At 40.7% G+C, this 16173-nt stretch overlaps 2 protein-coding genes across 2 annotated transcripts; both read left to right on the forward strand.

The window, feature by feature from the left end:
• Positions 1–882: 882 nt before the first annotated feature.
• On the forward strand, positions 883–6607 carry cct3 (chaperonin containing TCP1, subunit 3 (gamma)). The gene is made up of 14 exons (XM_088328647.1): positions 883–995; positions 2590–2651; positions 2715–2765; positions 2842–2904; positions 2977–3073; positions 3562–3679; positions 3751–3937; positions 3999–4148; positions 4500–4632; positions 4693–4774; positions 4839–5019; positions 5084–5329; positions 6271–6402; positions 6483–6607. Exons 1-14 carry the CDS (start codon positions 968–970, stop codon positions 6570–6572), a joined length of 1620 nt encoding a protein of 539 aa, XP_088184773.1. The 5' UTR covers positions 883–967; the 3' UTR covers positions 6573–6607.
• A 1812-nt stretch (positions 6608–8419) lies between these two features.
• On the forward strand, positions 8420–15471 carry glmp (glycosylated lysosomal membrane protein). Its single transcript, XM_088328658.1, has 7 exons — positions 8420–8573; positions 10196–10360; positions 10440–10538; positions 10898–11056; positions 11119–11337; positions 13287–13561; positions 15091–15471. Exons 1-7 carry the CDS (start codon positions 8484–8486, stop codon positions 15266–15268), a joined length of 1185 nt encoding a protein of 394 aa, XP_088184784.1. The 5' UTR covers positions 8420–8483; the 3' UTR covers positions 15269–15471.
• The last annotated feature ends 702 nt before the right edge of the window (positions 15472–16173 follow it).

A 16173-nucleotide genomic window follows, 5' to 3' on the forward strand; every position in this document is an offset into this window, starting at 1 on the left:
ATAACAAATAATACATGGATATTGTCAACATAAAATATAGGTTATTCATATGTTATAGAATAGAAGTGTGTTTTAAGGCTAGATTTAAACGGTTCCACTGAGGCTGCGGATCGAATCTCAGGGGGGAGAGCATTCCACAGCACTGGGACCCGAATGGAGAACACTCTCGAACCTGCGGGTCTCTTCTTGGCTCTTGGGATCACTAGTAGACCAGCATTTTCAGAGCGAAGGCTCTGGACCGGAACATAGGGCGAAATTAAATCTGAAAGATATGAGGGAGCAAGTCCATGCATGATTTTGTATATTACCGTATGATTTACAATGACTGCAATTTTTGGCGTTGGCAAAATAAAGAGTAAATACCCGGACAAATAATACCCAAGTGAGCATTTAAGCATAAAACAACTGTAATTTGGGCAGCACGGCGGCGCAGTGGTTAGCGCTTGTGCGGCACAGTTCATGTCATGGGAACCTGTCGTGGGTTCAAATCCAGCTCCAGACTTCCTGTGCGGAGTTTGCATGTTCTCCCCGTGCTTGCGTGGGTTTCCTCCGGGCACTCCGGTTTCCTCCCACGTTCCAAAAACATGCATTTCAGGTGAATTGGCCGGTCCAAATTGTCCCTAGGTGTGAATGAGCGAATGAGTTGTCTGTCCCTGTGTGCCCTGCGATTGGCTGGCAACCAGTTCAGGGTGTCCCCTGCCCACTGCCCGGAGATGGCTGGGATGGGCTCCAGCCCCCCCGCGACCCTAATGAGGATAAGCGGTACGGCTAATGAGATGAGATGAGACAACTGTAATTTAAATTCGTATTGCCCCATCCAACATGGCGGCTAGATGGCCATGGATTATCCAATCTGGCCAATTGTTTTGCCGCTCACGATACAAGCCCCTCCCACTACAAGACCTGGAAGCTTCGAGTCGCGTGGAGCCGGTCTACGATCTTCTTCCGGCCATTTTCTACTTCCAAGATGTTTGGCCAGCAGGTCCTCGTGCTTAGTGAGTAAAACATTTCATGGTTCTTCGCCCCCTGCTCAAAATACCTTCTAAAGTGTTAACTCGAACCGAATGGCCTGCTCACCCGTCCACACAAAGCACCCCGGCACGTGCCTAGCTGAATGACCAAGCAAGCTAGCTGCTAGCCTAATTAGTTTGTGCGAATGTTTTAAAAACTTGCATTTAATGTTTCTGTTCTTTCTTTATCGTAGGGTTTGCGTTTAATACCACAAACTTAGTTTTACGTCAATTCACAGCGTCTTCGGGGTAGCATAAAATTAGCTTAGCCACACCCTCGGTCGCTGTCATCCAAACGTGTTAGCATAAGCTAACTGCTGGCATAACTGGTTTATATTTTACGTCTTGAACGCACATCGGTCCAAGTCATAGATATCTCCACGCCAATAATTTTTAGTCTCATAGTGTACAAGCTTTTCTTGCTTCTCATCGGGGTAAATATAGAAGCATAAGTGGAACCGGTCAAATAAGGTATAAGCGATTAATGTTTGCTAGTTATCTGTGCCAATAATCTTCCTGTGTGATTTACTAAAATTAAGAGTAGGTTATATCGTCATTATTAAAATCATAGCTAAGATCAGACATCATCATATCTTGAAAGACATAAAATTTATAAAAAAAGACTAATCGGGTAGACAAATATTTATAAGGTAAAATATTCGTGAAATGAGCATTAGCAGGAAGATATTTCTCAAGTAAAAGTCGTTAATTAAAATTTGAGGACAGCTTTTTTTTTCCTGCATCGGCGACATATATTCAGAAATTGTCAAATGGAATATCAAGGGATACAAAGTCTATATTATGTCATTTTCATGCCGGGGACTTTAATGCACGGATGGCAATATTTAGTATTTATTGTTTTAGAAATATATTGAAAAAAAAACAGTAATAATAATTTCCTTGTATTGTCATTCTGTGTAACAATGTACACAGAACGAAATGTTGATTACACCTGACCCGTTGTAGCGAGCCGATGCAGCCGCAGCCAACAGAGGGCGCCGCCATTACCCATGTTATAAGTCTTAGGTATGACTCGGCCGAGGCGCGAACCAGCGACCTCCCAGTCTCAAAGCGGGCGCCTTACCATCTAGGCTACTGAGCTGGTAGTTAGGGTAATTTAAATCAAAACTTCCTGAGTTTTGCTCAGCTGTGTTCGAGACCCGATGTCACCAGAGTGGTCCGTGGGCACCAAATGGCCTCCTAAGCACACCTGTGAAGCCTGTTCTGAAAATAGCTCATCAATAATCAGTTATTGTGATATAAGGCGTTTGAGTTCCATTGAAGCGATCATTGCCATTAAGTACATAGTCAATTCTCATGAAATAGTTTTTAAATTAGTTTTATATCGAAATCATTAATCACCCTTAGACAAGGCTGATGTTTTGGAGCCTATTTGAATCCTACTCCTAATATTACTAACACAATTTGTTATTTTGAGTAATGCATATCAAACCGGTACGCATTGGCACTAATCAATTACAGCAACAATGTAGCTCTTAGCTTAAACTAGGTATGTGATATGTTTTGGACTTTATGTGGCAAGATCGTCATTGGGCTACATGTTTTATTTTGCCTGTAGACCAGAATGTCAAGAGAGAATCTGGGCGTAAAGTCCAGACGGGAAACATCAATGCAGCCAAGGTAAGCGCTAAATTATTTTGCACCTGAGGTTTAAAATTTAAAAATCAATATTTAAAATTATAGACCATCGCAGATGTCATCAGGACGTGTCTGGGGCCGCGGGCCATGATGAAGGTGAGCGACATGCTTACCACACTGTTAGCGGTGCTAATCCTAATCTGGTTTGAATAAACATTGTGCCTCTCTGCAGATGCTGCTGGACCCCAACGGTGGAATTGTCATGACCAATGACGGAAATGCTATCTTGAGAGAAGTAAGGTCTTCTTGCACAATTGAAATGTTTAGTGTGTGTTTTCCCTTTACGACCCCGTTTCAATGGCAACAGATTCAGGTGCAGCATCCCGCCGCTAAATCCATGATCGAGATCAGCCGCACACAAGATGAAGAAGTAGGAGATGGGACGACATCTGTCATCATTTTAGGTGAGTAGTGTGTAACAATTTATCTCTGGAGAAAAAAATATAAATAATGGGTAAATGTCAACAGTAAAGGATCTTACAAAAGAGGAAATGCTTATAATAGCAGTGTTTAGGCATAGAAATTACCAGATAATGATGAAAGGGTGGCTAGATTTTGTTTTTGTTATTATTATCCATGAATACTTGTCAGCAGAAATGGCATAAGCTGGTATTTGAATGTTCTAAAATGTAACTATAAACAGTTTGCTGAGCTATTTAGAACATAGGTCTTGTCTGTTCATGGCATGTTTGTTTTTATGTAATTAATACAGTATGCATGTTTACATGTCGTCCACATTAAACGTTACTGCAGTATAACAATGCTCTTGGATACTCATTCTTTCTTTGGGGCTAATTTGTATCCCCTGGCACAACATTTCTTCTTTTTTAAATGAATACTGTACAAGTTATCCATGTTAAACATCACTAAGCTTTTTGTGTGACCCCTAAAGCCGGCGAGATGTTGTCTGTGGCGGAGCAGTTCCTGGAGCAACAAATGCATCCCACTGTCATCATCAGCGCTTACAGAAGAGCCCTGGATGACATGTTGGAAATTTTGAACGAAATTAGGTAGGTGGGTGGACACTGTGGCTCATAATTTTGGTAACAAATTCAGAAAATGATGTTTGTTTCACTAACAGCATCCCCGTGGACACGTCTGACCGCCCTTCCATGCTGAAGATCGTCCACTCGGCCATCAACACCAAAGCTCTTAGTCGCTGGTCGGAGCTGGCATGCGGCATGGCGCTGGACGCTGTGGTTACCGTGGAAATGGAAGACAACGGGCACAAGGAGATTGACATCAAGAAGTATGTCAAAGTGGAGAAGGTACGGATGCGCCGTCGCAGAGTAATTATGCCAATGGATCTCAACGTGGCGTGCGCCGCAGGTTCCGGGTGGCTTCATCGAGGATTCGTGCGTGCTGAGGGGCGTGATGGTCAACAAGGATGTAACACACCCACGCATGCGCCGTCTCATTAAGGAGCCGCGCATTGTCCTGCTTGACTGCTCACTGGAGTACAAGAAGGGCGAGAGCCAGGTGGGGGGATAACAGCTTTTCTTGGTCCCGTCCACTTGACAGTCCAACACCTCACATAATTCATTTAGGAATAGTTTGATACTGCAAAGCACTGTTTGGACTTGTAGTACAAAGATAAATGATACACGCAACCTCCAATCAGGGGCCAGGTAGCAATTCGCTGTTTTCTGATTATTTGATTGTAGAAGGTCTCTTAAAGTGATGCAGAAATTCTGCCTTTCAGGCAAAAATTCACACAACTAATAGAAAAAAACACAATGCAACCAGGACTCAAAAGTCGAACAACTAAATGCAGAGGAAACACTGCATTGCCCCAAAAGTTGCTCAGTTCTTAGTCGTTTTGTGATATAGACGGACATAGAGATCAGCAAGGAAGAGGACTTTGCCAAGATCCTGCAAATGGAAGAGGAGTACATCCAGCAGATGTGCGAGGAAATCATCCGAATCAAACCGGACCTGGTCTTTACCGAAAAAGGGATATCAGGTGCGTGACAAGCCAGTCTATGGTCTCAGATTTCAATCTTGACATTGTGACCCCCTTTAGACCTGGCTCAGCACTACCTGGTGAAGGCCAACATCACTGCCATCCGGCGTATCAGGAAGACTGACAACAACCGCATTGCCAGGTAGGTCTGGTTCATCTTTTAATTGAGTGTCTTAAGTGTGAATGTGCCCCCCTTTCTTCTTCAGGGCTTGTGGCGCTCGTATCGTCAGCCGCACTGACGAGCTCCGCGATGAAGACGTGGGCACCGGCGCTGGGCTCTTTGAGGTTAAAAAGATTGGCGACGAGTACTTCACCTTCATCACCGAGTGCAAGGAGCCCAAAGCTTGCACCGTTCTGCTCCGAGGAGCCAGCAAGGAGATCCTGGCGGTGAGCTCCGCCTTCTGGTTACATTTCTCACTCGCCACCAGCTGAGTCATGGCTCTCCTTGCAGGAGGTGGAGCGCAACCTCCAGGACGCCATGCAGGTGTGCCGCAACGTGATGCTGGAACCCTTCCTGCTGCCCGGAGGGGGCGCCGTGGAGATGGCCGTGTCCAAGCGTCTGATGGAACGTTCTCGCACTCTGGTGGGCGTCGACCAGTGGCCGTACCGCGCCGTGGCACAAGCACTGGAGGTCATCCCCCGTACACTCATCCAGAACTGCGGCGCCTCCACCATTCGGGTGCTCACTTCACTCCGGGTATGTGATATGTGAAGCACCACCGTGTACTAGCTGTTAATTACACTGGACTCCCACGATGCAATATGAATTCCTTTTAAGGTGGGGCTCGCAAAATTAAATTGCTTTTAATGTTGGTTTTTAAAGCTCTAAAAAGGGTTTGCCCCATCTTATTCATCTGAGCTTTTAACCATTTGCAATCCTGGTGGAGTTTTGAGGTCCAATGGGGCAACTTATACTGTAAGTGCGCAGGTCAAAATCTAAACACTTTGGTGACCGAGCCTTTTCAGTTGGTGCCCCCAGGCTCTGGAATCAGCTCCCAGTCAATTTGTGGCTTATTTCTGACCTGGGCTCCCTGAAATCCAGGGTAAAACACATTCTTTCAGGATGGCTTTTAATACTCGCTAGTACGAGGACACTTTTATTTCATGTGATTTTATTTGATACTCTTGGGTTTTTATTTATATATATATATATATATATATATATATATATATATATATATATATATATATATATATTTGTCTTTGGTTTTTCCCTATTGTTTCTCTGTTGTTACTTTAAAAGCACTTTGGTACACAGAAAGTATTGTTGTAAAGGGCTGTATCCAAATAGAGTACGTTTACATGTAGCAAGGGAAAGAAACCTATGGTAGTCATCTAAGGCCTTCCAAACCCCTGTTACCCAAGATGAAAAACGTTAAAAATTGAAATTGTATATTGTTAATATTACCTATGTGTAATCTCTGTCTATATGCTTAATAAACATAATGATTTAACATGCATGTAAAGGAAGAAAAACATTTTTATGTGAGGTAACTTGTGCCCTCTTTGTATTACTCGATTACTTACAAGATTACTTCGATTACAAGCTTGCTTTCCGTGGGTGGCTTTTGCTTTATTTTTTTCTTTTTCCCTAAAGAACACTGCAAGTGACACAATTTCCTTTTTTCGGACTCTCAGGCCAAACACACGGCACAGGACGGTGCTTCTTGGGGCGTGGATGGCGAGACTGGTATCCTGTGCGACATGGCAACAGTTGGCATCGTCGAGCCGCTAACCGTCAAAGCGCAAACGTACAAAACGGCTGTGGAGGTGAGACTGGTGCTAACAAATCCCTTACGATTTTTCCGCCTCCCCGCCCTGCCAGAATCTTAAGTGGTTTTTTTCCACAGACGGCCATCTTGTTGCTGCGCATCGACGACATTGTCTCTGGTCACAAGAAGAAAGACAAAGACCAGCAGGGAGGACAGGGGCCGGACTAAATTTAAGCTGTGGTTCAATAAAGTTTCAAGTCAAAGTCTGTCTCGGTTTGTGTTTATGTTTCATCATTCAGGCAATTCCTCGATAACAGTGTTCTACTAAAATCAAATTGAAATGTGTATATTGTCATTGGTAAACATTGTGAAATTTAGTATGCAACGAGATTAGACATGGCAGTCCGGGGTTAATGAACATGTAATACTCAAGAGAAAAGAAATGACTCAGGATAAATGGGTAAAATGTATTTACAACATAGTGCTTGGAAACTGGCCAAAGTTGTAATAATACTTCAATGGTTATGAATAATATTTAGCGGCAAAGAAGATAAATGCAAGATGTTTAAGTTTTTCGGCTTGTTTAGGGTGGTGATGGCCCTGGGAAAGAAGCTGTCTCTGAGCCTGTTTGTTCTTGATTTGGGAGCCTGGTGGTGTCCGGGGTGGGAAGAGTTCTTTATAATTTTGAGGGCTCTGCTGTGGTATGGCAAACCAGCAATTTCTCCATAGTGGGCAGAGAGGACCGATGATCTTTTCTGTCTGCTGTCGTGCTCCTGGTAAACCACACAGTGTAGCCTATAAATACGGTACATACGGAGAAAGAATAAATTATGTATACTTTAAAAATGATTAACTGTCTGAAAACATGAACCGTGATAATACATTTTTATAACAAATAGCGCACTACTTACCTAACCTCCAGATAAGCAATTTGCAGCTCTAGACCCACATTTGATTCTTTCGCTCTGCCCTAGTGGCTCCCTGGGGTTTTTCCAGGAATAATCAAAATAAGAAAAGATGGGGGGTCGCGTATGTTTTTTTGTCATTTTTGTGGTGTCCTGCAAGTGGACAAATACTTTCCTAACATTTTCCCGTGTTTTAAAACTTTTAGAATAAACATCAATTTAAAAGCTTTTAAGTATGAATCCCTTGTTGGTTTTGATTTAAAAAAAACACTTAAATATATGGTCTCGCACTCTTTGTGGCTCCATATTAATTTTCTTTGGATTTCTTTGGCTCGTTCAACATTTTAGGTTGCTAATCATTTTGTGTGTCTTTGTATTGCTTTTCCGGGTGTTTGGGTGGGGAAAGTGAGACATTTTATTCTTATAGCCCTTAATCACAAAGCCTCAAAGGGCTGTACGGACTAAAGTGTCAGCATCCCCGGATCTCTAACTTGCATGACGGCAAGGACAATCGCAAAAACCTTTCCAGGAGGAGAATGAAGAAACCTTTTGAAACAGCCACACAACATACTGTGTAATGTTTTTTCAGATTTTTTTTTTGTGGAAAACCTAATTAGGCCCAACCTCACTCAGACCCCAGCTCAATTGGCCTCCAAATAAAATGAGTTTAGGACCCCTGGTCTATAGACATAAGAATTTCCTTTTCGGTGTACATCAACATGAAGACCTCCAGATGGTTGAGGCGAGCGTCTCAGACAATGTTTTTCATAAAGCAGAGAAACTCTGCTTACATGCAACCTGAGTACAGAAAGGATCAACAGCAATGTATATGCCAGCACAATGACACAGTAGGCATCTAAGGATGAGGGGATTTTATTTTCTTGATGTACAGTTAGTGTATTGTACATCACGCTGGGTGGCAATATTTTGGCTGAGAAGTGCTTTACAAAAAATGTTAATTTGATTTGGATGTATTTGAATGTTTCAAATGGCCTACAAAATGTCTCAAAATACACTCTAAAAACATTTTAATGTATAAATCTAAATGTGAAAAAAATTACATGTTCCCGTTCAAGACAGGAAAACTTGACAATTTACAATTCCGTGTGAATTTCCTTATGGGGATGACTAAAGTATCTATTCTCAATTCACGTGACGAATCAAGGGCTTGTGGGGGCGCGGCCTGTAAGGTCAGCTGACGTCTTGAGAGCTCACGTGATTAATCACAACAGAGATGGCGGCTGCTGGACATCTGCGCGCCGCTCTCCTCGCTTCGTTCTTCTCGGCGTTTTGTTCCCTGGCTCCGGCTTTTTCCAACAGAAATGTAAGCTTTAAAAAACAGCGTTATTTTACATTTTTAGTACACGTCGAAGTTTTGCCTTGACTCAATCACGTGACGTAAACACAACTGCGTTTAAATTGTATTTTTCTTAATATTTTTTCAAAACTGACTAAATATTTTACCGTTTAATTGATACATTTGCGTGTTTAATGATACATTTGACATATAAATGTTGATCTATAGGCTATTAGCTGCCTGAGTTCTTGATTACGATGACGTCATCCCTGGCTTGATTGATGAATGTGTTCGTGATTGCATCTCCGGCGGTTGTCATGATGAGCGTAAAAATCATCAAAGTCTTTGTTTAGAATTTGATGGATGCAGTGATTTACTGGATTAGTAACCAATCATAACTTTGAATTATATGGATTTAGTCTTTTATGATGCATGCCTACTGATGCGTACTTATAATATTGTGAATGTGCTTGATTGCTGTTGAGATTGACAAGATTGTTTTCTGTTATTAGTGTCAATGAATTTGTTCAAACCGTTAATTGCTGTTAAAAATGTTGAAAAAATTGTTAAAATGTCATATTGTCAGATATAACGAAATTGTGAATATGCTTAATTGCTGCTAAAATTATCGAGAAAAATTGTTCAAACTTCACATTGTTTATTTGCTGTTAATAGTGTCAATAAAATTGTTCAAACCACAAAACTTACCAATACTACGGCTTTACGCTTTAGACTACCAATTTTCTTCCCTTAAAATTTTTAAATTCAATGAACAATATCGAATCTTGACCCAGACTTGTATTTTAGTCTGTGGTTCCTTTATATTGAAGTCAAACGAAGTCTTTGCGCGTATAAACCGCTCCAACAAGCCCATGAGATTTCCGTTTTGGTAAAGGTTTGCCACTTACCATTTTAAACCTGCACGTTTTATTTTATTTTAATATTCTGAAGAATGTGTTTTGCGCTTTAAAATGGAGTGTGTAATAAGATCTACTTATTTCTTTTAATGTCGAAAGGTTGAAGGCAGAAGGGGGAAGTTCACATCTGATAAAAGTTAGCTAACAAAAGTTCCGAATTATTTTTTCAGATCTCATACCTAGTAACAAATAACATATGCATTTTTAGAATCCGACAATACAAAAAATAGCTAAAAAAAACTTGACTTTCAAGTGTTTTTATTTTCATTGTTGTATTAACATTGTAAGGAGGTATTTGCATAGTCAACCAAAAAGGTTAGTGATTACTTACTAATTCCCTATCACTTGTGTTAAATACAACGTTTGATGTCTACAGTCATCCGTTGGCCCGCATTAATGGAATTACAATTATCCATCCATCCATTTTCTGTGACGCTTATCCTCAGTAGGGTCACAGGGGTGCTGGAGCCCATCCCAGCTATCTTCGGGCAGTGGGCAGGGGACACCCTGAACTGGTTGCCAGCCAGTTGCAAGGCAGACAGACAGACATACAACTCGCTCGCCCATTCACACGTAGGGACAATTTAGACCGAATTTGAATTGTCTTAATTGTCATTGATAACGTCGTGAACTTTGACAAGATTAGGCATGGAACTGTCAAGTACGTAGCTTGTTAGTCAATCTATTTAAAAGCGATTTAATCAAGAATGTTGCTTTTAATGACGTTACCAGTTCTCAGTGGAATTGAACCCAGGCTCTTCTTCCCGTCCTCCCGATGGCGACCTTCTCCACATCAGAGCTTTTGGAGACGATGACACGCTGCACTTCCTGTTCTGCAGCATGGGGGCGCCAGCGCTCCTGCTAGTTCACACAAACCACTCAAACTCTTACGTCACGGTGTGCGACTCATTCCTTGGTTTGTCATGAAATAATCTTACAAGTTTTCAATGTTCCTATTTTTGTCTTATTTTTGTAGGTGGATTGGCCGCTTTTCTTGAACGGCAGCGCCAGCGGTGGCCTGCGTGTGGAGCCGGCAAACAGCGTTGTGTCCAGAACAGCGCTTATTTTTAGCAGGGTGGGTACTAGCGCTAGTAGCATTTATCGACTCTTAAGTTGAGATTTTAGGTGTCGTGCGCGTTACTGAAAAAGTAATTAGTTACACTTACTAGTTACTTCATTTAATAAGTAATAGTTTTACACCTTAGATTACTGGCACCCAAAAGTAGTGCATTACTCTGAAAATAACTGCCAAGCTACAAATGACCGCATTTACTCGCACACTGAGTTTGGATAGGAGCGACTGAGAGAGAGGCTCTGCTGTATTTGAGGCTTAAAAATTGTCCCTTCAAAGAAATAAAAATGCCAACATCAAATTCCCAAATATTGGGCCCAATAATCGGTCGATCTCTAATTTTAATGGTGTTATTGTTTCAGTTGTTGGAATATAACGACATCAACAACACGGCGGAGGCGCCGTATGATCTTTTCCCGCCTTACCTGCTGAAAGAGGATGTCAGGTGGTCGGCGATGGAGCTTTCGGGTTCGGCGGCTCGACTGTGCGGCGCCGTGGCCGGCGGTTCCTTATGTTTGCACGTAAGTCGTCATCTCAGTTTCCTGTTTTCGAGTTGACGACGTCATAAAATATTGATTGGCAGCTGTCGGTGTTCGGGTCGGAGGGACGTGACGAAACGTGGCCCCGCCTTCTGCACACCGTCAACTCCTCCCAGGTGTCGGTGCGCCTTGACGGTTTGTCGCCGAGGTCGGCAAAGTCGCGCTTTGTTTTGGAGCTGGCGGCGGTGGGCGGGGCTTATCCGCTAGACGTCGTCCGGGTTCACCGCTCCATCGATGACGAGTTCACGCCATCCATCTTCAAGGTAAGCCGCCATAGGGTGTAAGACTGTCTTTCTTACACTTACGCTGTTAGGAACAGGGTTAGGTAGGGTTACTTTAACTGGATTACTTTCAATTACTTTTGGATTACTCCAATACCAAATATGCTAATAAAAGACAAAAGAAACTACATATGAATAAAATTATTACTCACAACACGTGTTAAGCTTTCTCTCCTGGCTTTAATCTTTGATCTCCGGCAAAACTAACATAAAATGCGACAGAAACAAAATGAAAATAAATCCAAACAGCTTGCCAACATCATTTTTGCCGTTCCATGTATTCCATTACTCCCCAAGCCTGCACAAAATTTAGTAATTTTATTCATATTTAGTTTTAGTCTTTTATTAGCATATTTGGTATTGGAGTAATTGAAAGTAATCAAGTTAAAGTAACCCTACGCCCCTTCAAAAATGCTAAAAAAAAAAATAAAAAAAATAAATAAATAAATTTTATTTTATTTTTTTTAGGCCCGTGAAGCTCTGAACCCGCGAATGTCGAACCACCAAGTAGAGAGGTCCCACTGTATTGTGCAGTATTTTCTCTGCTTCAATAGGCCCAGCCTATTCGTTTGATCTGATGTTATTGCCTGTTGGCTGTTAAAAGTCTCATTTCTTCTTTATTTATTTCAAATTAGTGTGACTATTGAGGGAAGCGTATTTTAATCATAGCTCCCACTTGAGTTTGCGATTTTTCTGGTGAAGTGGTTCAAATGTAAAGCTGCATTTACTCAACTCTAAACATAAACAAATGGTTAACGAGAATTTTTTTTTTTTTTCTCGCGTTGTTTGCGAATAACTGCGTGCTTAGAAAATATCCTTTTTTCATCTCTGATTATCAAATTTAGAGTAGGCTACTCATCAAGGCTGAATGATGGAGTTGACATTATTTTACTTCTCCGGCCGGCTGAGAACAGAAGGTCTAGATCCGCCACCAGAGCCAGACATTCCTGGTCTATAATGTTAGGCAGAGGGGAGAAAACTGCTGGACTAGGAAAAGGTTAAATGAAATTATTTTTAAAAAAAATCTTGATTTGAATAAAAATTAGTAATTTAATAAACAATGGACAATACAATAGAAAATATTTACATAAATTATTGTAAAATAATATTATTACTTGGTTTACGGTGTTCAATGAGAAATCCTAAATTTGGGTAATCTTGTTTTACTAACCCTGTTTCATTTCTATTCTAGTTAAATGACCAGTCTTCTACTCTAATTCCGGTTGATGAACCTATGATTAGTCGCAAAATTACTTTTGAGGTTTTAGAATCAACCTAAATCTGTCACACAAGGATACACTTCAAATGTAAATGACAATTCAAATGAATGACAAGAGAGTTAATCAATTAAGCAAGAAAAACACATTTTGATGTTCTCCAGTTTTGGTGATCCCAAATCCATAGTTAAATTCTATGGGCACACGTTGAGTCCCAAAGATCAGTCAAGAGTAAAGGAATAATCCAAGGAAGTCCAAGGAATTGAGAAATTTTACCAGGAAGGAAAAAAATTTACTGAGAATTAGCGGTGCAGATATTGGATGAAAAAAAAAAAAAAAACCTAGCCGTAAGTTAGTTTTTTATCCTTTTGTGATTCACACCGTCTTCAGGTGAAGTTAAAACGAAGGAGAGATTAATTTTTCCAAGCAATGGTTGCTATTCCATAATTGTAAGTCCTGTGTTCTGCAAGCAATCAAAGACAAGCTATAATGTCTATAATGACTTTTTAACTACAAACCTTTATTGAGAAAAAAAAAATCCTAGTTGGCAAATGAAAACCATTTATTTCATATGATAATTTAGTCATAGGATCAAATATTTACTTCAATGTGTTTTCAATCAAATTGTATTTCAATGTAAAATTATCCTTTTATTTATTTCTAACTAGCTTTGTCGCAGGGTTACACTTCGATGTTGACATTTGACACACTCAGGTATCTGAGTGGACGTCGGGAGCCAATGAGAGCGCAGAGGATGGGCGGGCCTTCGTCCTGTGGAAGCAGGTAGCGTACCGACGGTCGATCCCGGCTTTGGAGGAAGCGTCGCCATGCCGACACTCTGAGCCACAGCAACAGAACGGCCGGTTTTTGGATGAGTTCGGCGGCCTGGCGCTAGCGTTCTTCTCTGCTGTGGATGTCGTCTTCGGACTCAACGTTAGCTTCGGCGTGGCGGGGGAACCTTTCTACAACGTCACCCAGTTCCTAAGCTGGTGAGCAACTTTTTATTGTGGTACAGTAAACCCCTCTGTATAAGTCATGAATGTGTTCTGAGGCGTGGATCGGTATAATAATTAGCTCTGAACCCCCATTTCCATGGCTATCATGTTCATACTTCTCTCTTGAGCATCATTGCAAACCGTGGAACCCATTGCAAATAAATTTAGTAGAAAAAAATACAGTATTGTATCAACGACTTACGAGATTTTGTAAGAGTTGAGCCACCAAGTTTGTAAGATGGTTAGTGACTTTTTACTGGGGTACCATGGACAGCGCAGATATATATCGCGTGCGTTCTGAAGCAGGGATTGGAAACCCAATAATTGGGTCTGTATCCCCATTTCCATGGTTACCATGGCTTTGCTTCTTCCTTTAGCATTACTGGAAGCCTTGGGACCCATAGTAAATATATATAATACAAAAAAAATGTATATCTTAGACTCATACTGTATTTACAAAGAATGCGAGATTCTGGCCTGAATGAAGAAAAAGGCGTTGTGGGATTTAGTTCAGCCAGTAGCATGTCGGATTTCATGTTGCTGTGACGTCAACTACAGGTGGGAGAAAATGGGAATTTTGGTTTGTATCTGATCCAAGTAAATACAGGTTAGTATCCATTGATACAGATTTTTTTTCGCTTGGAAATATTAAATAATTGAACTCCTCCCCCTTGTGATCATTTATTAAAATTATATTAAACACGGCACAAATATTATAGGCACATTTTTTTATTAAATAACTAATGCTAACTTTACCCATATAAAAATGTAAGAATTTCTATTGCAACTGTTTCAGTACAAAAGTCAAGAGAGTTGAACCCCAAAAGTGTCTACGTTACAAAAATCCAATCGTAACCATGTCAACATGAAACTACATCCCTTTGCACAAAATTTTAAAAAATTGAGTCAAAGTGCAAATACTGTGACAAAAAAACAAATACTGTATAACAATGTAAACGAGAACTAAAATACTTTCCACTGCGCAATATTTTAAAAATAAAGTCTGTATTGCAAATAAGAAAAACACATTTGTATCCAATTTGAAAGTTAGAATGTGTGTATAATTTTAAGACCCACGACAACACCTGAAGACTGTATCGAACCAAAGACAATAGTATCGATCAGATCGAAGTACTCGCTCATTATAATATTGATATCTGGATCTTACGCCCACCCTTAAGACTAGCATTTTATATGACATTGACGAATAGCAGTCAGGCGTCTTGAAGACAAAACGGCGAAGTTTTTATGTGGTAAAGTGGAGAAAATGTCGTAAAGAGGGGCCTAAAAAATATTCCACACCGTAGAGGGAAAACGTCATAGGTCGGGATACCGTATCCCGGGGTGTACTTCACTAAAAACGCAGTTGGAGGCATGACCTAAGTTCATCTTACATTAAGTGTTCAATTCCGCCCACACAAGAGGAAATGTCTCTGGCAGGTAGGCGGAGTTAAATATTGAGCCGCGCCTCTAATTGGAGTAAAACATACAGACCTAAAACAATCTCTGTGGTCTTTGGGCAGGACGGCTCTGGTGGGCGTCGGCATCCCACCCGCCGATGTATTCTCCCCGCTGGTGGCGGTGATCATGGCCGTCGTAGTCGGCGCTCCGCTCGTCATCCTGTTGTTGGGCGGAATCTTCGTTTGCCTAAGAAAGAAATGGGCGGCATCCTCGGACAGCAGCTACCAGCCCATCAACTGAACGACCGATCGCAGAGACTCTTTTAAAGACATTTGATATGTCTATTTTAGGTTCTTAACATTTTTTTTTTTAAAATCTTCACTGATTTTTTTTGTTTTATGAATACATTGATCATGTTGATCCTTTGGAATTAAACTGTTTTTACAAATATTGCACGATGGTTTTTGTAATGAAGATTAAAAAAAATCCTCCATTAATGGTGCTTTTTAAAAAAAATTACTTTCAAAACAACTACTAATAGAATTAAAGAATATTTAAAAACATGTATGTAGTATTTATTTATAAACCAAAACACATTTTTTTCAACCGTAACATCGTGTGACATCCAAAAATGAGATTGGTTAACCTGTGACTTGCATTGTAATTTACGTGAGACGATTCAAAACAAAAATAATTTTTTCCTAAATTCACATTATTCAACCCAAGTGGGAAGCCCTTTTTCCAGAAAACGACTAAAATTTGTTCAAAAGTGTGTGTTTAAGATGTTTTTTGTGGGTTATTCAATAAATGCTTAAGGCCACACGGTGTAATATTTGACCACCAAATGGCACCATTTAATCCAATTGGAAACAAGTGCTACAGAACCCAGCGTGTACAATTGTATGTGTGTGTCTTGCTGTCGGTCACCCCTCTTGAGGGATATGACCAAGGTAGATAGATAACCTTGGTATGACAGTTCATGTATTTTGGCCTGATATTCAAATGAAAATATTCGAATGAAAGTTATTTTGTACCACTAGGAGGCACTAAAAATTACACACTGACCCTTTATAAATAAAATCCGCAGCATAAATAAAGCCTTCAGAAGTAGTTCAATCACCTTTGCAAAGTAAAATAACACCAAACAGACATATCGCTGGTTGAGGAAAACTTACTCTGGTTGACTTAAGTTAGACTTGAAATTA

This window comes from Urocampus carinirostris, chromosome 2 (genome assembly GCF_059441175.1).
Source record: "Urocampus carinirostris isolate Australia breed hairy pipefish chromosome 2, RoL_Ucar_1.0, whole genome shotgun sequence".
NCBI lineage: Eukaryota > Metazoa > Chordata > Actinopteri > Syngnathiformes > Syngnathidae > Urocampus > Urocampus carinirostris.